This window comes from Lepidothrix coronata, unplaced genomic scaffold, assembly GCF_001604755.1.
Source record: "Lepidothrix coronata isolate B3197 unplaced genomic scaffold, Lepidothrix_coronata-1.0 Scaffold17, whole genome shotgun sequence".
NCBI classification, from domain to species: Eukaryota; Metazoa; Chordata; class Aves; order Passeriformes; family Pipridae; genus Lepidothrix; species Lepidothrix coronata.
Genome location: NW_016690197.1, coordinates 8644956 through 8671073, shown reverse-complemented (window position 1 = coordinate 8671073; position 26118 = coordinate 8644956). Strand labels below are relative to the sequence as shown.

The window sequence follows — 26118 nt, the reverse complement described above, 5'->3', positions numbered from 1 at the left end:
ACTTTTGACCACCAGATAGGTTTTCTGCTGTGTAGTAACATCTAAGACCACAAATGAAGCTTTCAAAAGTATCAGAACACCTGTAGTAGCTCTCAGGTGGACAAAGGTCACTGATCATAAGGGAGTTTATAATGGTTAAATAGAGAAATCAGTGCAAAAGGTGGTGTCTGAAGATTAGATTAGAAAAATCCCATCTGGAGAACAGTGCTGAAGGTGTATAACCCAAGAGTCTGTAGACAAGTATTACAAGAGCAGTAACATTATAAAGGTCATTTGGATAATCCAAATTCTCCAGCGCTTCCTGTCACGCCACGCTGCTCTTTCTGCTTGAGCTGTGGAAGGAATTTGCAAAGAACAAGTGCTTTCATGATCCCAAGATCAAAAGATAATGTGTTTTCACTGTCAAATATATTTACCCAGGGATTTTCCAGAACTGCCAATCCAGGCCCTGTGCTGTGCAGCAGTTTTGTTAAAGTCCCAGCTTCTGGAATCATGTGCTTCTGTGAGTCTCTGACTTAGTACTGGAAAAAAAGTCAGATGTGATATTCCCAAAAACCTGTCCACCAGCAGGCAAGTGAAAAATGTTAGTACAAAAATACTGCTATACTCTGTGTATGTGTGGGGACAGCAACTGGTTTATGCAGTTCAGGTGCCTGCGGTTTGCAGTGTCTCTAAAGCTGTGGCTTTCCCAGGACCAACACAAGGAAAAGAGGGCAAGCAGCACTAAACAGCATTCATGGCTGGGGCACACACTGCAAGAGCAGTAAGTCTGTTTGCAAAGGAAGAATAAAAGGACAAGATCTTATCCAGTCAGGACATGACCTGCTCTTTCTTTGACAGTAGTACAGAGGACGGTGACTAACATTAGATCTCTTCAGAGATATCTTCGGTTGGCACCTGCAGGCAGATCTGAATTACTTGCCTCACCTTCCTTACAAGCTTTCCTTGCTGCCTCAGTCCCCTTACTCAGTCCCCTTACACCAGCCCTGTCTGCAGCGGGCTGCAGTCAGCAGCAAGCAGGGATACTGACAGTGGCTATTTTGGTCTGAAGCTGGGATATGGAAGCTCCAAATCCTCCAGGCAGGATATTCAAGAGCAGTATTTTACCACTATAATCTGATACTGTGATAGTTGAATTGCCTTGTCTGCACAGACACTAGCCCTGCTCCCCTCCTTCCTCTGCAGAAGTATGTCTCCAGAGGGGCTGGCAGAGTAGCTAGACCAAGCTAAAATAGATTAGCAACTGCACAAACTTCTCTGCTAGCTGCTTCTGAACTCCCACTTCAAAATTTAGCCATTCCTTCAACAGCCCTCTCCCTACCTGAAACTACCTCCCCTATAATAACAAGCTCCAAGTGGCTTTGGAGCCCAACTTCATGTGCTCCAGGCACCAGTGCCAATCTTCCCATCCCACAGAAAAAGCTATTTCTCAATCCCAAGGACAAACAAGGTTTGCAGGACCCCAGCTTTCAGTTAAATATGCTCGTCTTCTGCCAGATGAGTTTTTTGGGTGCTGGGTGTTAGTGTCAGTAGCCCTCTCTGGGGGCAGATGGGGGCACTGCACCACAGCCATTCCAGCTGGGTGCTAAAGGGCTTCACCACCGCCACTCCAGCCCTCCTGGCAGAGAGCTGCCAGCAAAGGTACCAGTCTGGGGGGACAGAGAAAATATCCCTGTGCCGGGGCAGGAAGCAGATCAGCATTTCCTACTGCACCGGCTGCAGGCTGCGTCATGGGGAATTTTCTGGGAAAACAATGGCCCCTTCCTCCCTCTCAGGCCATGCTTGGCGACACTGACACCCAGCCCACAGCTACATCAGCTGTCACCTCTGTGCCTGGGGCCAGCCACCAGCTCATGGTGTGGGCAGCTGCTGCCTCTTCACCATACACCAGAGATTGACATGGCTACCACCACTCAACCCGTTTGTACCAGGAATTGGGATGTGGGACTCCAGGGAAATTCCCAGCTGTGAGCGAGGCAGACAGATAGACAGCCAGTCCAGGATGAGCCACCTCGATCAGCTAAGCTGGGGCTCATCCCATGAACCAGGGGCACAAAGCCATCTGGAAACCTCCATGGCCTTGTGTGTCCTTGGGCAGGCTGGGGGTAGACTAGGGTGAGGGTGGGCTTTTGGCACCCTTCCACCCTGCAGTGACATGTCCAAGGCCATTCTGGCTGCTCTGACCTCACCACCACCATAAACAGGAAACTGGAAGCTTTTTGTACTCACTAAATAAACTAAACCAAGATGTGAGGGGTCAGACAGCCTCTCCCGTTTAGTGGGGTTTCCTCTCCTCACAGCACAGCCTGAAGGCAGCCAGCAGGGCTGGGGCCTCAGAGGTGCTGGCTACTCCCCTGCTGCCACCACACCTACAGAACCCTCTCTCCCCTGCCTGCCCTCTGCTCCTTCCCAGACCATCTCTCTGCAGTCCTCAGAGGAAAGGCAGGCCAAATACAGAGCAGGGGGCTGCTTGAAGCCACCAAAAATTAGTTTCAGGTGCGGAGCAATGATTTGGAGACTGGCCAGCATAGTTATTTCCTAAAGCTCCAGCTCTTGGAATAGGGGGATTCACTCCGACCTCATGTTACAAATTAAAAAAAAATAAATTAGCGCCCAGGCCCAGCAGTTGCAAGGAAAAGCGAAAGCCTCTGCAGCCCCACAAAGCAGCTCCCCACCCCTGGAGCAGCTGAGTGAGCCGACAAAACCCACTGCCCCATATGGCCCCAGAAACGTGGGATATTTTTGCATCCCAAGTCAGAACCTGGAGGCTCGGGGCCGGCGATGCTGGACTGCACACCTCGAGAGTCATGCCAAAAGGAAACAAGATTAAACATCTCTCAGTATAAATGTTTACTCAGCTCTAAGAAAGCAGGCCCCTGATCAAACCTCAGGGAGCAAGAGCATTCTGGTCCTGCTGGCAGTGAAGGAGAGCAAAGACCAGCAGGCAAACTCCAGCTCCATCCTTGCCCTTGCAAAGTCACCTATGGGCAAATGCTCATGCCGAGCAGGCGTGCTGGGGAGGGAGGCTGCTTGTGCCAAACATGCAGCAATGGCTCAGAAGAGGACATCTTCATGGCAAACTCTACCCCATGCTATGTTTCATCAGCTGTGATCACAAGTATTAAAAAGTGCCTTTACTTTCACCTCTCCCTCTGTTATTGTTTGGGGTTTTTCAGCTATGGAAAGATCTTTTGCAATGCTTTGAAATCTGATTAGAAATTAGGAAGGGTTTGGGGTTTTATTATTGTAGGGGGGTAAAACAACAAGACTGGCTTCCCACATCTTCTGCCTTCACGTCCCTAACACATTCCACACCCATGCAGTATCGCCTTTTAACCAAAACCAGCAGGTCGCGATATGCCAGCACAGTTCCCTGTCTGAAACACAGTGTTGTTACTTTATATGCTTATTGCTTCATGCATTGCCCACACACGCACGGCCTTATCAAAAGCCAAGTCAGCCACACACCCAGTTTCTATAGCCCCTGCCTTCTTTGTATCCAAGGAAATAAAATACATAAGACGGAAACAATGACATCACTCTGCAAGGATAAGGATGAGCATGGGACAGGCACTTCTAAGAAGTCTTGGGAAGACAGAAGTGGCTGTCTGACTCTCTCATCCTACAACTACCCTGATCCACCTTCAGAGCTCCTCCAGATACATGTCTGGAGGTTATTTCTCTTTTAAAAAACCAAATAACAAAACAACAGGCTTTCCTTGTGTTTGAAAGCCCATTCTTTCTGGGGCTAAGAGAAGCTGATCTATCCATCTCAAACCAAGAGTTTTCACAGACATTCTTGAGGGCTGATGTTAATACCTGCAAACGGGGTATGTGGTCTTCAGGGAGCTGGACAAGTTTATCTGGAAATAGTTCTGGTGTTCACTGCCCTTGCAGATGGACTCAGCTCTTTCCTGCCATTAGCTCACCCAGCAAAAACAGAGACCTTCTCCCACAGAGCCCAGCTCTGACAAGACAGTCAGAGGGTATAGAGTTTTATTGTTTATTTTATCAAGGGGCAACACAGCCATGCACACCAGTGCATGAGTCCAGAGCTTAATGCCTGGTCCAGGATCACCAGAGCACACGGTTGACTCTGAAAGGTATGCTGGTCTCTGGTCAGTATCATAAGCAATTAAAATTACCTTAGTCACCAAGTAACTTGTTCTCTCTTGCTGAGATCACTTTTCTCAAGAAACATTATGCAGAGGGGAGAGGTAGACATGTTATTTTAATCTTTCCCACTGTGGTGAGGAAAAGTTCTTGATGGGAAAATGCCTGTGATGCGAGTGATTGCCCTTAGGAGCTGAGTGAGAAGGGCAAGTGAAATAACTCGGTAAATATACTAAGAAACCGTCATTTCCTTCCTCTAATGTTGCCATGGTCACACCAAAACAAAGCTGCCTCAGCTGCTGAGCCATCACCACCAATGAGCTGCTGCACCTTTTGATGAAATGCAATTTTGTCACTCTTATCTCAGTTTAAATTAATTTAGAAGGATAAGGATAATGGCAATGAAATAATAATAAAGCTCTATGGGCAAAGGTCAGCTTAGACAATGAAGTCAGTCTTCGGATTCAGAACTTTGGGGAATGCATGGGAGGTTGTAGAATGCCTTTTTGTTTTCCAAAGGCAAATAAAAGTATCTTGAACTTACATTCCAAGTAAGGGAAAACACTTCCACAGGGATGACACACCATGTCACCAAATGTCAGCCTCCTAAAGGATTACAGAAGTAAAGAAATAGTCTGTTTCAAATTGGGTAAAAAGTGTGTAAGCAGTGATCTTAAAAGTGATCTAGCTAGTCATACAGTTCTTGAGACAAACTGAAAACTTTTTTGCAAGATCTAGTAACTGCACTGATAAAATAGGAAGACAAAAAGGAAGTGGACAAGTGTGAGAAATTTTTTTTAAGACACTGAAGGTAGGAAAGGCAACATCAAACATTAATTCTAAGAAAGGTGGTAACATATCTGAATAACTACAGTCCAATTACGACAGCAAAGGTTTAAAAGCTTTTTTTTTTTCCTTCAGCCTGAAGTAAGGCTATTCATATGATTATATGTCTGCATTCAAAAGGCTATGTGTGAAGCAGGTGACAACCATTGTCAGAGGACCCTGGATCGGGACTTCAACGAACCCCTTGGACTTAGTGTATCCTATTTTCTTTGGTAAGTGAGTTAATAAGTGTTCTGCACAAGACTGATGCCAAGGAAAGCAAACATACTGTTTTCACTGGCCAGCAAGTTAAAAAAACCTGAACAGCTCAGCACTGCCTTCGAAGATTCAGCTCTACTCACAGTTTCAACCGATCCTGTTGGAAAAATGAGATCAGCATCTTTGTGGTAAACTTCATAGCAGTTTGCCATGTTGGTATATATATGCACAGCATCTTCTGCCCTCTGCTACTGCTGATGTGTAGCAGGCCTGGCCAAAACCCCTGCCGATGCTGCAAAGACACAGCCCCACAGCAACTTGGTTGACACTTGCCACAGTCTCTGACAGGAGTCAGCTGCTCTGCTGATTTCATGCTCCAAGCAGACAGACCTCACTACAAACCTTACCTGCTGCCCTCAGCTACTGAAAAAGGAAATGGGTATATTTAGAAGAGAAAAAGCCAAACAACAACTCACCAAACAAAAAACTTAACACCTTAAAACTTGATGGTGTTCACATTTTTCTTTGGCACAGCAGATTAGGATGTTTGGGCACTATTATGCAGTAAGAGTAAATAGGAGCTTGTGGTTTGGAGACATGATACATGTCCCCTCACACTGCTGAACTCCTCTGTTTGATTGGCAGGCAATGCCCTTTAGAGGAAAGCCCAGTGCTCTGAACAACAGCAAGTCCCACTCACATAGGCAACTGCAAATTACTTGATTGGCTTAATTTTAAGGAAAGGAAGAAGAAAAGGCAAGACTTCTGTGGAATTTTGAATGTTCCTTTCACATTAGGAAATAACTTTTCTAGTATAAGCCATCAGGAGGGGTCAAAGCCTAATTTTCAGGCAACAGTTGATTCTTAGTACAACAGTAAGACAAGGGTCACTGATCAGAGAGCTTTGTAACAGGAATCTCTCCATAGTCAGTTTTGCATCAAATTCTTCTGCTCAAATCAGTTACAGGTTGTTACCAACAAATTCAGTTGTGCCATACTTACAAACCAGCAGTATCAGGATATCTATCCAATGGCCAGAGCTAGAGGACTAGGACTGAGGTTATGATTTAGGAGGGAGTGTGCTCCACCACCAGCATTATTACTAAATCCTGACTAGCCTGACCTTCATGATGCCCTTTAACAGGACTTTCAAAAATCAGGACAAGACTAGAGTTAAGGTTGGTCCTTCTCACCCATGTTTCTTTCTTAGTTGCAGTAAAATCCCTGAAAGAGTCCAGGGCTGATTCACATACAAATACACCACACAAAAGGCAGTTGACTAAAGGAAAGCCATTGATTAGGGTTAAAACTGCCACAGGAAGTGAGTTTAAGAGGTGGCACCAGTTAATTATAATAGCTTATGTTTAGTACTTGACCAGCAGCGGACATCCATTCAGTGACCCAGGCTGGACTGGGGAGAAAAGTGCGGTGGTGGGGCAGCAAATGACAGGAGGGCTGCGGCAGCAGGTTTCTTGCTGAAGTTAACTAAACTTAGTGAGTTATTTTAATTTCCTTCTTGAGGCATGTGTTGTGCCCTATGTTTAATTTTGGTGCATTTCACTAAATTCCGATAAATGGCTGAGCTGGGAAATTGGTCTCTAGGATTGAGTCTCCTGCTGAATTAAATGACAGCCCTCTGCAGCCTTGAAGCAAAGCCTCAGTGCAGACTCTGCCCCACTACTTCGGCAAGAAATAGCCTCCAAGACTCAAGGCTGAAGCAGAGCATTTCAAGAACTTGGGCAGCAGAAGAGAGACCAGATCTCAGCTCAACAGTGTCACAGACAGGTGTCACCACACGGCCCCAGCTCAAACTAAGTCCAAATGGTTCAGTCTCACACTGTGCCTTGGCTGAGTTATGAAATACCTGGAGAATGCTGCACTGAATTCTCAAGCCAAGCAACACAGAGCAGCTTGATGTGAAAGGGAGCATGGACAGATCCCAGGCCAAGGTCTGGGCAGGGTGTTGCTGCACATGTGCTGCTTTAGTTTCAGGTTCTTTCCAACCCAAACATCAATATTAGAGCTTAATTAATTGCAGAGTCAAACTAGTTGTATAATCTACTTATTTTGCTAGAAAGACTCACAGAGGACGTGTGCTAGGGCCAGAATCCATGTCACTGCCCCAGTAAAAATCCATAGGAATGCCACTGATTTTAGGGTAGTTATTAAAGATTTTTGCAGTGTTAATCCTCTAAATCTAGTCCAGGTGATGCCCTTGCACAGATCACTGTTTTTACTGCATTTACTTGACAGAGACAGCAGACCATCAAAGCAAGGCTGTCAATAGGTTACAACTCCAACCTCCTAGACAGATGCTGCAAGATCTGCCACACAGATAAAAATGTAACCGGCTGGAGTATTTCTCTTCCACTTCCTCCACAGCTAGACTGCTAGTAAGAGAAAAAAATCCAAACCCACAGAAAACACTGTAAGACTGAATAATATTCCTTGCCTCTCAAGACTTTTCTATCTATGAAAATCAACTGGTTTAGCATAGTAGCAATGACATTGAGCCACAGCTCTACAGTGCTCTTTGTGCCTCACGGTAGGTGCAAGCATACAGATGGCAGAGGATGCCCCTGACCCACACACTTTACCCCTGGCAAGGTATCTGACTCACTCTTACAGCAGCAGGCTTCTCACCATGAGGGAGGGAGTCTGTCTCTCAAGGTTTCCAAGGGCCACATGATCCCTAGACGGTATGGGGCATGGTGCTATCCCCAACAGGATCAATGGAACGACACATGCTCAGCTCCTTGGAGGATCAGGCCAGGAACTGCTCTTACAGGAGCAGGCAGGAACAAGAGCATACAGTTACTCCATCACTTACCTGTGGCTCAGAGGCCAGATTCATCTTATAAGGATGCGTCTTTCCCTCCTCGTTTACAAGTGGTGACCAGACTTTTGCCTCTGTTCTGCAACACAAAAATTTTGAACAGTTAATCTATTTTCATCAGTGAGAATCACTGCTGTTATTAAAAGACTCAAAGTTCATCAACTTCTCAAACATTTCCTCAATCTCTCCTATACAGCACTACCCCCATTAGGAGAGATGTAGACAGCCTCATTTTAGGCACATAAAGCAGATGACTTAGATATGTTGCATGAGATCCTTGGAGAAAGACAAAATCTCAGCAGTGACTGTCCTGGCTTACCCTTTGTGACTCTATGGGCTCCAACCCAGGCAGTCAAGTTGGAGACTACCCAACAGCAGAAGCTGGGGATATTTCTTAGATGCAGATCCTTTAATTGAGACAATTAAGACTGTGTGTGTTTCAACTTTTACAGGTAGTCAGGGAGAGGAATGGTTCTTGTCTGTATTGACTATATAGAGAACATTTTGTTCTTTAAGTCAAACTGCCTTAGATAAACTAGAAATACTTTTTGGTTTGAGTCTCCAGAATTTTCTTCTTATTTATACAGTGGTATCCATGATGAACTAACAGAGGAATTTTGGGAATTACAAAAAAAAAAAAAGAAAAAAAAAAGAAGGATCCAAGCCTGCAATGGGACTAAGAACTGAAATGACATCATGTGTTAGAGAAAGTCTACATAACCTTTACTAATCTGTGGTCTGACCCAATTACTCACAGCAGCCTGAAACACAAGTCAAGTTCTGCAACTGAAACCAACTGCTTTTGCCATAATCATTTTGGAATTTTGCTATGTCCCAAAGAATGACAAACAAGTGAGGAGGAAGAAGCAGAGTGCTTAGATTTGCTTGAGATACTTTGTAGGAAACATATGCTACGTACATTTCTCAGAAGTACAGACAGTAGTTAGCATCTCAAATGGACTAAAAAGTGCAGCTTTTCCCAACCTTTTAAAAGTAGGGAATGAGTGACTGCAGTATTGCTGAATGAAAAGCGTTGTTCAATGCTAAACATTGCATCATGCAGCAATCAGATGCCTGATAAACTCTTAGGATGAGGTCTGAAAATCATGTCCTGTTTTGACAGGAGCCCCTTCTGGAATCTGAAACTGCAGATAGATGTATTTCCCAGACATCTGTAGATCCAGGACCAGTTATAATTTAAGTACTTAGTTAGCAAAACAGGAATTAACTGGATAACTGGAAAGAGACTTTCCAGTTAAAGAAAGAGAAAGAGACTAGAAACAGAAAAGACACATAAAACTGACAAGGATGGAGAAACAGGGTATAGAGCTACCCAGGATAAATTCAGTCTGGTCTGCACCATTACTCTAAAAGCCCTTCAAAGTCACAACATTTTTTAAAGAGCCCAGTCTTAGCTGTGATGCACATATAAATATATATATCCCAGACATTTGCTGCATAACTAGTATTTTAATACTTGCATCCAGAAGGCAGTTCAGTGGGAGGAGATGGGAGGCACCATTCTCACTCAGGGAAGAGGAAAAGTTTTACTGACCTGATATTATCTTTATTACACTCTGGACTTTATACAGAAGAAACCTGAACAAAGTCTGCTGTGCTGTACCTCCTTTCACAGGAAAGTACAATCACACAGGTCACACCACATATCTTTTACAAGCATTCAGGTATAGCAAATCTTTGACTCCTAGCTATTGCGTCCTGCTGTGCTGATACCTGACAACCTATGCCACCCAAATCCTGCTGTCTGGCAAGGTGGGGCACACACAGACTAACAAGTATTGAGTATTGAGTAATAGCTGCATGGAATCAGATCTATGCCAATCTGATCATCTTGTTGCAACAGCTGCTGTTACTGGATGCACAATATGCCCCATGTGAACACAAAACAACCGTTCTCCCCTTGCTTCTAGTAACCTGTGCTTTAAGGTACCTGAGAAACCAGCAGTTTTACCCAGATTATGGCTATCAAGCATCACAAAGTCACAGCCATCTCTAGGATGGCTGTATTTTGCACCAGATGACTGTATTTGTACATAGGGGAGCAGCCTGTTGACCGATACAAAGCCTTATTCCTTGGAAGTGTTTGGAGATCATGTGTGATCAAGTTTCATCTCCTTTGAAAAAAACAGGGGATACAGCAAAGTATATGGAAATCAAACATCCTGCCAGTCAGGCTCTAAGCAAGTGGACATCAGCTGAAAACGAAAGAGCAGCTCAGAAAGCATTAAACACTTCAGCTGATTTCTAGCATGAGCATCTCTGTGCCAGTTCTCACAGCAGTGACCCAAGAACTTTTGAGCTAGCATTTTCTTTTACAGCAATTTAATATTATCAGCTTTCAGAAGCACCAGAAGGCTTTATTCAGACCAAAAAAATTAAGCCTAGAGCAGGTCAGTGTATGAATACAGAACAGAAATTTCCCCCTAGGCACTTGCTTTCTCCCCACTGCCCCTCGCTCAGTGAGTTTAAGGTGACACAGCATGTTGGTCTCCAGTGTAGGGGAGGCAGCTATGGCCAACTACTGCAGCCAACGGATTTTTGACCAGATTTTTCTCCCTTATTTATTAACAAGGCAAATAGCTCAAGTTTGTGTCCCAGCCTGCTGCCATTCTGATCTGTCACTGGATATAAATGGAAGCAGCAAGATCACTCCAAGCTTTACTTTCAATCTAGTTTAAAAAGTTATCCAAATAGAAAGGTTAAATAGCCCGTGCATCTGCCCCTCTAAGGCAGGGAAGATAAAGTTTCCCTTTGTCTTCAAAACAGCTGCAGCAGAGCCCCTTGGCCACTCTCAATAGCCCATTTATGGCCCCTGTGAAGCCGCAAAGAGGAGACAGCTTTGCTCCCGCCCGGCTTTACCAAGTAGGCCTTTCAAGGCATGTGGTCCTTCCCACAGCACCGCCTGTGGAGCCCACAACCTGTAGGTTTTAGGGCCACTATGGTCCCAGTTCTCAGCAAGGGTTTCCTGGCTCTGCTCCTGGTGTCAATACCTGTAATTCTACCGAAGTGGTGGCAGAAGGAAGAAAAATAGCACCTAGAAGTTGACCTTATGTCCCATTGCTGGCCCAGGGCTTATTTTCTGCAGTGCTGGGAAGTGTGGGCACCATAGCAGGGCAGATTAGATTTACCATGTTTGCATCTTATCTATATGTTTTCACATCTTATTTATATGAAGCAGGGAACAGGCATCAGAGTAGATAGCCAAACCCAAACTTGGTAACAGTGCTTTCAGTTTGCAGCAGGTTGCTACTGGTAATGGCTTTCTTGAGGATTTTTTCCCAAACTTGGGGGAGAGGACCTCCAGTGGAAGGACTGGATGTCCCAACAGCCTGCTGGGCAATCCTACTCTGTCTAGTGAAAGCCAGCAGGCTTCAGCATCCTTACTGTAGCTCAGAGACTCCTGATAAACTAATGATTTATTTTATAATGTGGTTTCTACTGCATATTCTTTCAAATGAGACTCCAGTAGAGAGCAATGCTCAAACAGTGCAGAGAAGACAAAAACATGACACAAACAGGCCTGAGAATTAGTGCCAAGCAAATTAATTGCAGACACGTAGATATACAAACGTTTTCATGTTTGGAGTTTACATTTACATGCTGTTTCCTTACTACAGGATAGAGAGTTACCGAGACAGGGGCAGGGAATAAGCCATGCATTTGATGTTTTATCCAGACAGAAACCAAGACCCAAGTTTAGAAAGAAATTTCTCCCATGCTAGTTTGGATGGGGAGGTACTGGTAGCAAGAGGAGGAAGGAAACTGCATGCAAGTCAAGGCAGGAATCTGGAGAGGTATTTATGAAACACAACCTTTTTCAAGCAACTTGGCTTCAACACAGCGTAACAGAAGCATCACAAGAGCCTAGATTTTGCTAGCAGTGCTTTGTGAGCAAAGTTGGGCCATATCTTCAAGAGAAAATTCAAAGCTGGAAAACGAGGGTCTAGTTCTGTGACAGGTACTATGTAATTTCCATAAAGAAGAAAGGCACATCTACATTCCCATTTCAAACACTAGGATGGACACAACTAAGAAACCGAAGCAGAGAATAAACCTCAAAAGACTGAGAAGTTTCTTGTGCAACACGAAGTTTGTTAGCTGAAAAATGAGGAAAGACCTAAAGAATTTATCTTTCACCAATCCCGTCCCCAGAGTTTTAGACAGGCATTTTAAAAATGTTTAGAAACTAACTACAAGAGCTCTCAGGCCACCTTTTAATCAGCCCTTTAGCTGCAACAGCTGAAAAATACATGCTCTTGGCCCTAAACATGAGAAGTCACCTTTAGCAACAACCCACTAATGGACATATTCACTTTGCAAGTAGAACTGTACTTGGGCTGCATGCAGTCCACTGTCAATTCAAACAGCACTGATAGTCACAACTCCCTAGAGACAGGAGGCCCCAAATGCATTTCTCCATGCATGGCCCTCTTGCATTTCAGGTGTCTCTTCACACAACCGCTAAAAACAAAAAGGCAATTCCAGTTACACAGAAGAAGCAACAGAAGTTTATTACAAGCAAGTTCATTACAGAGCTACAAAAGATACACCTGACACTCAAGCTCACACTGCTCTTCCACTAGCCAGCTGCAGAGTTAACTATTTTTACCTTGCCAAACAGGCTGTAAAATGCCAACAAATACCTATCTTGACTTGCCAAAATCCCTCTGAATGTGTCGGCTGTTAGTAAAAGCTGCTGGCATGCACCCAGTAGGACTGGGAGCACCACACTGGCCATGGAGAGGTTTGTGAGCAGCCACTCAGGGTCAGGCAACCTGCATGCCCTTATATAGCTGCACACTGAGCAGCTGGCTTTTCCCAGGGCCAAAAGAATTATTAGTAAGATGACAGAAACTGGAAAACTCTCCTTGGCAGGGAAGCAAAAAAGCAAACCTAAATGAGTCAACGGATTCCATGAACTTCCTAGAACACAAATTTGAGCCTACTGTGGCTTCGTGCAACTCGTTCCCACAGCTCAGACCTGGGAACACATGGAGCAAGCAAGAGCACAACTGAACCTACTGAACGAAACGTAGAGGGCAACACACATGCTCCCTTCTTCATAAGCATCCACACATGATCCTTTCTGACAACGCATTTAACATGGGCTGGTAGCAGATCTGACTTCCCTAATCCCAGCACTTTTCAAAGAACAAATACATAGCCTCGCTCTTTGGCAGAACTTTTAGCAAATTAAAAGACTGTTTTGCAAACAAAAAAGGTGCATTAATATATTATAAGCTGGCAGAAGAGCTGCAGAAAAACAGCTTGAAATTTGAGGAAAATGACAGTAGGAGCAGAACAAGAGATGACATGTTTGCAATCCCTTTTCACAAATATTCCTCTCTTATTACCACCCCCAAACTGCCTCCAGACATAAAGGGAAGGACAGACCCACTATAGGAATGTTTCTTTTTTTGTTTGAAAAAAAAGATCACCATATAAATACATACTTTACCTCTGAGTTGCCTCAGGGCTGCACAGCTCTACCACCCATTTGGTGACTATAGCCACAGGCAAAGAGCCATTTGTTTCAGAAATAATTTTCACCCGTGCTGCAATGAACATTTGTCTGCTTCTGTACCTCTGCAGCTACAACAGAGCTCTGTGTCAAATTCATCATGAGCATTTCCACCAACACTGGTTATGCCTGGATCTTTGGCTACCAGGTGTGTTTTGTGGTAGTATTTGTTCCTCCTGCACCTTCCTTTCTTTGAATGTTCTTTGTAAGAACAAGTGTCTTACCCAAAATACACTATATTTCCAATGGAGGGCGATACCTTTCTCCAATCTGTTGGACACATGTCGCTGCTTACCCCCACTAATGGAGTGCAGCAGCCTGGGACAAAACTTTGCTCGACCCTAAAATGTCAGTGCAGCGATATACACACTCTATTTGAAAAAAAAAAAAAAAAAAAAAAGGAAAAAAAAAGGAAAAAAAAAAAGGAAAAAGAAGAGATCCCAAACTTCATTATTCTCATGAATGGGAAAAGCTCTAAAATCTCTCTGAATTTCTCAGTTTAGCAGCCAGGTGGGCTTCAGTTGACTGAAGCATACTGTCTTGAGCTTGATTTTATAATGTTGAAGACAATAATGGAACCTTTACTTTGGTTCCTTGGAAACTACATTTCTCTAAGCACTCTCTGTCCTGAAACAAAAAGCAAAAGGAATGAACAAACACAGGCTCAGAAAAGAGCAGGGAGCTGCCCAACACAGTAAGTTCAGCAGGAATTTGGTATATGCACCAACATTGTTGAACACCCACTTTGGAGGCAGAAAACAGACCTTTCCAACTCTGTTCACACATCAAACAGCAAAGCACCTGGCAGTGTCACTTAAAAAAAGAGTATTCAGAGAAAGCAATTTGTGGCTGAGTTTTAAATCCTAGGAAATTAAGAGATTTGCACCCTTGGGTGAAAAAGCAGACCAGGCATGTTTTTTTCAGCTAGAAATTTGATCCATTTTTAATGGTGACATGTGTTAAGACTCGATTTCCTGCCTACAATCTGTTTTGAAATATTTTTTGACTGTTACCATCGTTAAGAAAAATACTGAAACAGGAAACATTGGAATGCTGTTGATATACACAATCAAGTATACAGTGCAAACAGCATTTCCTTTACCAGAAGTGTTTAAGTCCTTTCAATTCTCTATAATTACACTTCTCTTAAATAATCATTAGTACAGCCAAACATGAAGACATTTTAACTGCTTGACTACCATTAAAAGAGAAGAGGACTGCCCATTTGGAGTACAAACGCTTAAAGTTTTTTTTGGTTCAAAGAAGAGCCCAAGAAAAAGATAAGCATAGTACAATACTTCCATAAAATACTCTCCTAGCCTCCAGTTACTTGCAGCTTAAAGGCTTTCTGCAGCAGAGATACTCCATTGTATATATCAACCTTTATAGATTTGTCTACCATTAATTCACCCACTAGGCTTTTGAAACCACATAATTTTCACATTCACAGCACAGTCACATATGAAGTCTCCACTGTCATGATGGTGTTGATCCTTTGGTGGAACTGAAACACCTGATGTGATCTCAGACCTATGTCTAAAATCTCATCTGGCACAACCTTGCTGCCACTCTGAATGCAGGTCAGAGAACATTTAGCTTGGGTAATCATTTACATGAGTAAACATTTAAAATTCATCAGCTAGCAATTTAAAAATCACTAAGGATTTATGCTTTCACAAGACATCTCTATAACAATGAGTAGAAAAGAAGGACTGGAAGACTTTTCACTCCAGAAAACCTGGCCCAGCTGGGCACATCCTCAGTGTGTGATGCTCCAGCCCACAGAGCTGCTGTCCTGTCAGACCAATGGTCCATGCCAGCACAGCTCCTTGTACAACTAATTCAGGTAACGAGCTACAACAACACAGCATGGACACCAGACTCTAGAGTTGGTGGTGTTGAAGTGCAAATTATATACTTTCCTTTTCATACTCAGCCAACTACTTACAGAGCTACTCTGACCACTGAGTACAGCTGTTTTTAGGACAACGCAGTGGAGTGGGGGCCTAGGAGGAGACAGCTGGGCACTAGGGATAAAATATTCTCAAAAAAGTACAACCAGGATAGATAATATGATGCACACAGATTTTATATAGAGCAGTGGCAAGTGGTCAGATCATTGCTTTCACATCTTTGCAGTCTTGACACTCTTCTTGGCTACTCTGTCATCAATACTCGGCGATCAGTACAGCAGCAGAAGAGCCAGCACACGCTAATGCTACCTCACTAAAAGGAGGTCATGAAAGAGTTGAGCTGTGCAAACTCAAAGACCCTGCACAGTTTTACACAGCTGCATATCCAGCTAGAAATCTCTCCCTGGGCAGCTTCCACACCCAAGGCCAATGAAATGTGCATGGGGTAGCTATAAAGTTAATGACTTTGTAATTAACATTAGCAAACACATTTTACAGACTCAATGATCTGTAAGAGTGAACTTGCCTGCAGGCTGAAAGAGCCCTTGCTACCCTTCCTGCCTCCCAGCCGGAACCACATGGCACTCGTTTGTCAAGTCAAACAGCTGGATATTTCAGAGAGGAAAAGAAGCACTCTTTTGCAGCCTTACAGGCTGCCAAATTCAAGGCCAGTATGAGAAATTCTGGGGTTAACAGGCCACTGCAAAGCTCACCATCCATTCACACTGCCTGCACTGTGATCTGCTCTTCCCTCTGTGAATTCCCTCAATGAACCATCAGGCTTTTTTTGGCCAAGACCCATCGCTTCTTCCTGAACTGGGAAATGCCTCCTGAACTCCTGGCATTGTCCAAGCTACGGTAAAAGACCTCTGTTTATCACAGAAAAGCTAAACAACTGAACCGGTGTGTCACTTAAGGCATGCTTTTGCACTCCTTTTGAAGGCACTTCCTCTGCATCTGCCCTGAAACTGATGGATGATCACTCTGGGGGAAGGTAGGCACGGGAAAAACTCACTCCAGATGCCAACACTGTATCTACCATCTGACTTTGAGAAGTGCTGGCACCCATGGCTGCAATTCAAACCAAAAGGAAGAATAAATCCCCAGCATCCTCAAAAAACAAAACCAAAAAAACCAAAAAGCAGGCTCCAGTTCTTTTAAGCAGCAATAGGTCAATGCAAAGCAGACCCCTGCCTTCCCATCTCCATTTCCTCTCTTTACAAAGATGGTCCAAAAATAAAGCATGGCTAGGGAAAAGAATGAAGCTGTCCATTTCTCTGCAGTTCAAGATGGTGGGAAGGCTGAAGTCAGCCTGTGCTCTACACTAGTGACAGAGATTGTGGCTCAGCTGTCAGCTTCCTTTACTTTTTCAGGACTTGGAGAGACTGATGCCTAACAGTCTTGCTGCACCCTGGGTTGTCACTGTTTAGCACTGACAGTGCTGTTTGATCAAGAGGCTTCACAACGTACATTTCTGAGTCTCTCTGTGCCAGAAACCAGGCAATTAATCACTTGGGACAACACACAACCATATATTTTAACTGCTAAATCAGTGCAACAGGAAGGAAGGTCATCTTGTACCTCCTCTGCTATGAGTGAAGTTTTCATGAGACCATCTTTGATTTCTTGCTGTCAGGAGCCATAGAATAAGCTGAGAGACTCTGCCACAAAGAATCAGCCAATTCCTCACTTGAAAGGTTGCTTTTGTAAGGTCAAGTGCAGCAAATGCAAGCAGCATTAGGATTAAAGGATGAAATGCAGTTCCCTCTTGCTAGCCAGCACCTGCCAGACAGAGCACTAAGAGGTCAAATTAAACCACCCAGAGAGGTCTACTGTCAAACCAAAACACAGCTACTGCCCACCCTGCAACCCTCCCTCTATGCATCCCCAGCCTTGCTCGGCAACGTACCTGCTGACTGTCAGAGTGAGTTCATCTGTGCAACCCTTGATTTTGTTCTGAGCCTCAAGGTGTGTCATGTTATCCGTGTTCACTCCATCAATGGCTATGATCTGGTCTCCTATACACAAGTTGGCTATTGCAGCTTTGCTACCTGGAGTCACCTAAGAGAAAACAAAAGGAGTAAATGGACTTTCCAGCGAGGAGCTTTCCACAGCAACATCTGAAAAACAGTTGGACAAGTTGTGGTTTCTCTCACTGGTACCTGGAAGCAAAGAGGTGAAAACTAAAGTAAATTCTTAGCAGAAATCTATCTGGGTCTATTAGATACTCCTCAGCAATAGTTAGCAGTAGGATTCTTTTTATTTTTGTCACCCACAGCTAGAAATTTGGAGAGGGAACAACAGGTAGACTGAAAAAAAAATCATATTTTCACTCAAGGCAATTGATTTCATGCTAGAGAGCAAGATCATCCAGAAAGCAACTCTCTGCTGGATAGAGAAGTGCTCTGTGGAACAAGGTGCTGAGCAAAGCCAGAAGTCCAAGCCTCTAAGAACAGAGGTGACAGAAAAGTATCAGACTCACTGCAATACAGTCAATGCCAATCAGAAACACCTTTGCCTGCATCACGATCTCATCTGTTTCCTTCCCCGGAAGAAAGGTTTGGGCTCAAGATTTTGGATTGCTTCTTTAGTTGTAATAAACTGGTTTTGCCCAGGAACAGGTGCAACACACACTCACTGGTTTCAGCAAGACCAATCCCAAAGCAGTGCATGATCTAATGAGCAGAATGGAAGGGAGAAAGGCATCAGAAACTTCATCTTTTAAACCACAAGCTGACAATAGTTTCTGAAAAAGTAGAAGCATCACCCCCAGCCTGACCACAGCTCACCTTAATACCTTCTGCCACATTACATCTCCCTTTCCTCTCCATGCATGGTGCTTTGCTTTCCAGATACACCACTGCACTGCTAAAGAGGTGCTGAGCTCTGCCTGAGAAACGACTGATGGAAGGAGCTTGGGGTAATCTCATTGAAATCCCAGACAAAAGAAACTATGCAGCAATGCCACTGGCATGACACTCCAAATTAAAAGGTCCCAGTTAAAACTTGGCATTTTCAAGAAAATCAACTAAGTGGATGGTTCATTTTTCCCTACTTCTTTTAAAGATGTGTCCTCTTAACAACTGACACCTCTTTGGGTCAAACATACTGCTTAGGTGGAGGGTGAATAATGTCATGTTTGTGGCTTTGCAAGCACTATATAAGATTTTGTGCAGTTTTAATGACTTTGTGGAAGGATTGTAATGATTTCTGTGGGCTTTCATCAATTATTTAATAGGCAGAGGAAATGGGAAGGGTGGACTGCTCCCAGACACGAGTACAGATTAAAACATGCCTCGCAGCTGAGACATACCTCATTTATGAGTCCATTGCAAGTGGTACTCATTCTACGCACTCATGCTAGGTTTCAGCATGCTGGAAAGCAGCTGAGCAAACCCAGCAGAGCTGTCAGACATAAATAAACATTGCTCACAAGATTTACAGATTCCTCCTAACGTGGGTTTGGTTGGCAAAACAATGCCCTCAGGAAAACACTTCCCTTCTAGAAGTGTCACACATTATCGGCAATTACAATTACTGTTTTCCCTGGGCTGAAACCGAGGTTTTCAGCACATCCCCTCACAGCTGTAGTGGGGGTATTTTCCCTAACCAGAAGAAAGATCACAATATGCTTTTCTTTTTTCACGTCTCTACTAGGATAGTATTTCACGGAAAGGGGAAGGACACAGATGTGTATCACAGATCTCCAAGGTTGACTAAGGTGCTCAACATTAATCCAAAGAGCTTCAGATGGATCAAACAAATAGTTGGTGTCTACCTGCACACCACTTCTAATGCTGCAAGCAGTCTATGAACTGACAGAGGAAGTACTGCTGAAAAGACCAAACAAGGCAACAGATGGATATAGAAAATCTGCTTTAAATGTCAAGATCATCATCTCCCAAGCTGCAGCCTGCAGCTGACTGGTGGACTATCGAGGCCACTGAGTGTAATCTACAGCCACTCCACTGTATACACTGCCTTGAGAGTACCTTCTGTAAACCTTGTGACAGAGTGTCATGGTTCAACCCCACCCAGCAACTAAGCACCACACAGCCACTCGTTAACCCCCCCACCAGCAGGACCAGAGAGAGAATTGAAGAGTAGAAGTGAAAAAACTCCTGGGTTGGGATACAGACAGTTTAAAAGGTAAAGCAAAAGCTGCTCATGCAAGCAAAGCAAAACAAGAAATTAATTCACTGCTTCCCATGGGCAGGTGTTCACCCATCTCCAGGAGCACAGGGCTCCATTACACATTATGGTTACTTGGAAAGACAAATGCCATTAACTCCAAACATCCCTCCCTTCTACCTTCTTTCCCCTCTTTATATAACTGAGCATGATGCCATATGGTACATAATATCCCTTTGATCAGTTGGAGTCAGCTGTCCCAGCTGTGTCTCCTCACAGCCTCCCATGCACCCTCAGCCTCCTCACCAGCATGGCAGTACAAAAAGCAGAAAAGGCCTTGGCTCTGTGCAAGCTCTGCTCAGCAATAACAAAAACATCTCTATATTATCAATGCTGCGTTCAGCACAAATCCCAAACACAGCCACATACCAGCCACTGTGAAGAAAATAAACTCTACCCCAGCCAAAACCAGCACACAGGGACAGCTAGCAGCCGTGAAGAAACCCTGAGCACTGAAAGTTGCCCACAGTCCCACCAGACTTGGAAGCTGCCATTAGAGAAACTCTGAGACATATCCCTAAGGACCTGTCCTCCTGTTGCACAAGACACAGTGTGGGTCCTACCCTGGTTGCTGGGCCTTAACCATGTTACTTGGTTTCCTGGTGCATTTATTTCCTCTGGTACCAAAGGAGGGAGAGGGGCACATTACTCACCCCCCTGAGGAACACCAAGCTCAGCACGCTATTACCATGATTCATTTTCAATCAGACAAGACTGCCAAAGGGTCAAGAATAACAGTGGATTAACGCCAACACTGGAACACTGCTGGAGACTCAGCTATACATCTTGCATTTCAAGACTGATAATCTACACAATATGTGGCAGGCTATTAGAAATTATCCTGTACCACCAGGAACAGCTAAGCTGGAGCAGCCAGGGACACTGAAATGCTGAAGCCTCCTGAATAAACTCCTAGAGCCCCCCGGATGAGCATTCACAATGACACCTTTGCCAGTGCTTGTGGTGTCAGTTCCCCTTCTGTGTCCACTTCAGAGGAATTTGAAGTGTGAGCGATCTTCTCCATCGGATAAGAGCCATTGGTAGCACTAGGGCTATTAAATCCACTAAGGTACCACCCAAACCTCTTCCCTAAGGGGAAGCTACAAGGATTGCACAGCAATAAAAAGGATAAGTGAATTTGCCAAAAGGAAACGTTTTAAAATTCAGCTTCTTCATTCTGGAAATAACTTGCCCTGAAATGCAACCTTCCACAAACTGCTGCACTGCAACATCCAGCTTGTACTCCCTGCCAGGACTGCTCATAGGAAACATGTCTGCACAAGGGCAGGGTACCGGACGTAACCCATCCCCCACCCTTTTAGGATGATTAATAGCTACTAATAATGTTCCCTTCCCCCCTCGCAGTAAGGCCTGGGCTTATCTCAGTGCTGTCAATGCTGCTTTTGATATTTGCTCACCTACCAGTTAAGTCAGGAAAGCAAAAGGCGTTTCTGTTATTAAGTGAGGAGCACAAAGCTGCCACTGGGAAGACCTTTTCCTGCTTTTATTTTTGTCCCATCCCTCCCTGGTCCATGGGAAGCAGCAGGGTGGGCAGGCCAATGTGCTCAGAGCACTGACAGCTATCAGCCAGCTTACACAAAAGGACTCCATAAATGAACAAAAGCTTTCAGGCTCACAGGTATCCACTAAATTTTGCACCACCTGAAACTGCTTTGCTCCTGCTCTCAAATGATCTAAAGCTTTGCCCCAACCTCTTTCCTTACCCTTTGCTCTTGACTGAGCATGGAGCAGACAGCGGCAGGAGACAAGGGGACAGCAGGCAGTGCCTTGCACACCTTGTACAAGCAGATGACCCAATAATGAGCATATACAGCTGCACTTCTGCATGGAAAGGCAAGGAGGTGTGAAAGACACTGCAAGGAACAAAACCAGCAAACACAACTTTGCCCAAATCACACCTCGTACAAAGGCACAGCCTCTTGTCTCCTTTAAAAGAGCTCCCTGACTAGCTTGGGCTTCCTCCACTGTGTTTGAGCAGCCTCTGGCAGATGGGACGTGGGCAGCATCACAAGGTGCCAGGAGCCTCCCAGTTCCAGGGACACTATGGGCAGGTGAATAAAGCTCTGCACACCTTCTAACATCATGCCCAAGGGCATCCTTTGGAAAAAAGCCATGCCCTACCTTGAGGTGACTGCTCCCAGGCAACTGAGTAACAGTGCCATTAGGTCATTTCACTGTTGAACAGACAATGCTGAGACAGGCAGAGCAGCACTTCTTCGTACTGTATCCAGAACAGGTCCCAGAGCTCACCGGACTGTGCTTACAGTAATGCTCTTTCTAGCTGGTGTAAGAAATCTGGGCTACTACAGAAATAATCTAGATACTTAGAACCAGACACATCAAGCTACACCCTTGACACCAGCTCAGACACATGAGCCAGCACATGGAAGAAATAAATAATCCCCATAATCCATGGGTTTGATTGTGCACTCTTTACTCATGTAAAACTCAATGTAGTAGATTAACAGTTTAGACCAGTTATATGCTTGGACCCCTCTTTTTAATAGAGGTCCCACAGATTCAGGATTGGTTTGGATAGAAGAAAAACCTACATTATTTCCTTATACTGCAAAGTGAAGCTTTGTGGAGATGTGCACACGCACACACAGGTGTGTGAATATATATATATACACATATGTATATATACACTGCCCCCTCATACACACACTTTGGGCTCCACCTTGTCAGCACCACCAGGATTTTGTAAAGTTCAGATGTCCATCTGAATTCAGGCAGTTTGCTGGCTGTCATCTCCTTGTACTGGCGGACAAGCAGCAAACAAGCATTCAGCTGTGACATATCAAGTCTTCAGGTTGTCTTTGGGCAAGTGCATTTACAATAGAAAACACTTAGATTTAGCAGAGGGAGACACATTTGGCTGCTTATCCAGCTCCCAGGACCTCTAAAAAACTTCTGTCTGTCCCAGAGCTTGCCAAACAAAACCACACTTTACGTTTAATGCAATCCCTCCATACACGCTACCTAACAAGCTCTGCAGTCCCTGGACAGGGATTATGGTGCCTGTTTTCCTTCTGCAGGCAAGGATCCAAGAGGCAGAAGTGGGTATATCAAGGGAAGCTGCTGCCCACAGCAGAGGGAGGAAGGGTGGGAAGCATTTCTATGAAAAGCAGCATAATGCAGCTCTGTGTATAAAGATAGCTGGGTGGGTCTAAAATTCATTCAATTCTTTCTGGCTTTCTCCCCTCATCCCTTCCAACACACTACTTGCTCACTCTGTCATCTCTTCACAGTTTCTCACAGACCCTACAGCCTCCGGCATCACCCATCACTCCACACCTACACACACACTGCAAGAAGTGATGAAGAGGCAAAATTAACATCAGCCAAGAAAAAGATCTGGAGAAACTGCACCTATGTGCACTTGAGAGGAAAACCCAGCTGGATCTTTGTTGGACAGGACAGACATGTGGCAACATTCTTCCAAGGCCACGAGTGACAACAAGACATCTCTGACATTCAGTTTAATCCTCCCCACCCACACACACTGCTCTTTTACCATGAGTAATGTCCTCAGCGCTGGAGTATTATGCTAAGCAGTCACAATTTCTCCCAGCAAAAGCATGCAGCTGGGTCAGCAGAGATCAGAGGCTATGAGAAAATTCAGGCAGGCACGTTCCCCACCCTTTCCTTTCAGGGGAGGGGGAATGACAGGCTGGTTCCTTACAACTGGCTCCAGGAGAGCTTCCTTCAAAGCTGCTCCCACTCTCTGCACCATTACAGTCCAACACAGCTGCAGCTCAAATCTCACTGGCTGGGCTGGCCTAGACCACACCATCACCAAGAGAGGAGAAGGGGAAGGCGGACATACCTCTGGCTGGTGAAACCCTTGAGCATCAGCCCACCCCAGTGGGATCTGGGCTTTCACTGCACAAGCTCCTCCAGCAGCCCAGCCCTCACCTTCCTGCCTGCCTTCACATCCTACCCTGACAGCCAGATGAGCATTATTAACACAGAAAGGGGAAGGCATCAGATACTGCACAGAAAGGGCTGACCTCAGTAAGGCAATACAAAAAAACAAAGATTATTTGCTCAGAAAGATGCTCAAATAGTGGTCAAGGAGTTACTCAGCCTCACTGCTTGTTTTGCAACATGCCTCCCAGTAAAACAAACAAACAAACATCTCAGAAACAGCTGAGCTTTTCCTGATGGTTTATTTCATCCTCTAAATAAATCAACATGTCCAGTAATCAGCAACCATCTAAGATACTGTGTCACTGTCCAGAACAACATCAATTGTTTATGGTTAAGGTCTCCTATAATTTCCCTGTTTATACTGAAAAAAAAAATAATAGTTTTGATGCTGCATCCTTCAAATCAATTAATTTTCCAAACTAACTACCTTTCCTGATGGACAAACTGATTTTTGAGGACAAAAGGTACCGAGAAGCCTGCAACCACGCACAGTTTGACATCTGGGAACAAGCAGATCAGGGAACAAAAAGGACTTTCTCCTATGAAGTCCAATATTTACTTTTGTCTCACATAGAGTTGGGGCTTGTACATTCCCTCCAAATGTGGAGTTCTCTCTTTAGGTTCTTTAGGGAACTAATCCAGAACAAGGTGGGTCAGACACCACTAAAAGAGATTATACTGGTCACAAAGAAGAGGCACAGAGAAAAAGGAATTCCAAAGTTTGGGTGACATCAAGCTGCTGCATAACAAATTGGTCTGAAAAGGTGAACTGTAGAAAATACAACCCTGGCTCCTAGGAGAGACAAGGATACTGCTCCTGTATGTAACTCCAGTAGAAGGAGTTTAATTAGCATGCCAATTCTTTCAGAAGTTATTTCCAAGATAAAACTGCCCCCCAAGACTCAGGAAACAGGACTGGAAAAGATCAAGCCTGTCCTGTGCCCCAAAGTACTCTGCATTTACCACAAGAAAATTCTGCTGCTTTGCCCTTGCTACAATTAAGGATGATTTCTTGTCATCCAAACCCTGGCAGCCAGGGAGATCAGAAAGGTCTTTTCCTCTTCTCAGCCACCATTTCTATCTTTGAAGCACAGGCTTTCCCAGCCACAGCAGCTGCCCAGGAAACTGTCAGAGTTGATGTTGACTTCAAAGTCCATAGGAGCACAACCTCTGTTCTCCATACTTGACGTGCTCAGACAGACCAGACAGAACTCCCTCTGAGCAAAGGCACAAGACATCGTCCCATCCTCTAAACACCAACCCAACTACTTCTGCAGGGCCAGAAGCTCTTGGCAGGTGACCCTAATGGCCAGTGTTCCATAGGCACTTATCAGCTGTCTAGTTCTGGAGCAGCTCTGCCCAGCACGGCACAGCACAGCAGGGCTGGTACTGCCACAGCCCCCACCCCACCCAGCAGCCAGGAACAGCAGCACAAGAGTAAACATCAGAGCAGGAAACATAGCCACCTTCACCTTCCTATAAACCCCAGCAGCTTTCCCCAGCTGTCTCCCTCTGCCCAGCCAACCTCAGAACAAGACCCAGGCACAATGCTGGTGTTTGCAGTTACAAGCACAAAAGCTGGACGGTGCAGCAGAGGAACTTCAGCCATAGGTGTGCACAGTGGGGTCCAGCCAAGGCTCCCCAGGCTGAGGAGGAAAGCCAGCCCAACCCTAAATCCTATCACATCCACCACACCCCATGTTTCTTTTGGCAGAGCGGAGGCATTCCAGCTCCCCTCTGGGAGCAGTGGCCTCCCTGGAAAGCAGCTCTCCCCATGTCTCGGAAAAATACCCTGCAGCCACAGCCTTTTTTTCCCACCTGGAGAAGAGGCTGCAGCCCAGCTCCTGCTGCTTGTGCCATTCAGCTGAGCCCTGGCATGCTCCAGCAGGAGGATGGTCCCCACCCCCACAAGAGTTGCTCATCAGCAGCATGTCCCACACCACTGGGGCTTTCTCTCATCAGTGGCTTCAGGATGCCTTTGCTCAGCTGCTTCCTACCGGGGTGACTGGCTGACAGGGGAAGAATATGAGCCAGTACCAAAGCTAAACATCATGTCTTTTGACACCACAAGATTCAGTGCCATGCTTGCTTTCAGACCATTAAGTCCAGTTTTATCACTAAATCAAGCTTTAAGTTTATAAAGCTGGTTCAGAGGTCCGTGCTCAAAAAACAAAACGAACACACTCAAACACCCAATTATGATCAAATTCTGTACTTTATATAAATTCTGAGCTTTTAAAATACCATGAATAGATAAAACACCAAACTAAACAGAGATGAATTCATATTATTGCAACAAGCATCATGTTGGGATTTCATCTTTTTAATCTATTTGCATAACTGGTCTGTCTTGAAACCATTTTTTCACTGGAAAATTGCTCACTTTTATAACAAAAGTGTCCAGTTTCACAGACCCTGAGAGACACCTTTCTTTTAATGGGGCTGGGAGGTTTTTGACATGACAGAACAGAGCAAAACTCTACTCTGCCCATATTTCGGGTCAAATGTTCAAGATCACTACCACA

The 26118-nt window shown here is 44.7% G+C and overlaps 1 protein-coding gene across 1 annotated transcript in view; it reads right to left on the bottom strand.

Annotated features, from left to right (window-relative positions):
* The window catches only part of PDLIM1 (PDZ and LIM domain 1), a 43383-nt gene that overhangs the window by 13487 nt on the left and 3778 nt on the right, over positions 1 to 26118 (bottom strand). The window contains exons 2-3 of the mRNA XM_017807191.1: positions 17358 to 17509; positions 7988 to 8072 (exon numbers count right to left, since the gene is read on the bottom strand). Coding sequence (XP_017662680.1) covers positions 7988 to 8072; positions 17358 to 17509 — 237 coding nt within the window. The remainder of the gene's footprint in view (positions 1 to 7987; positions 8073 to 17357; positions 17510 to 26118) is intronic.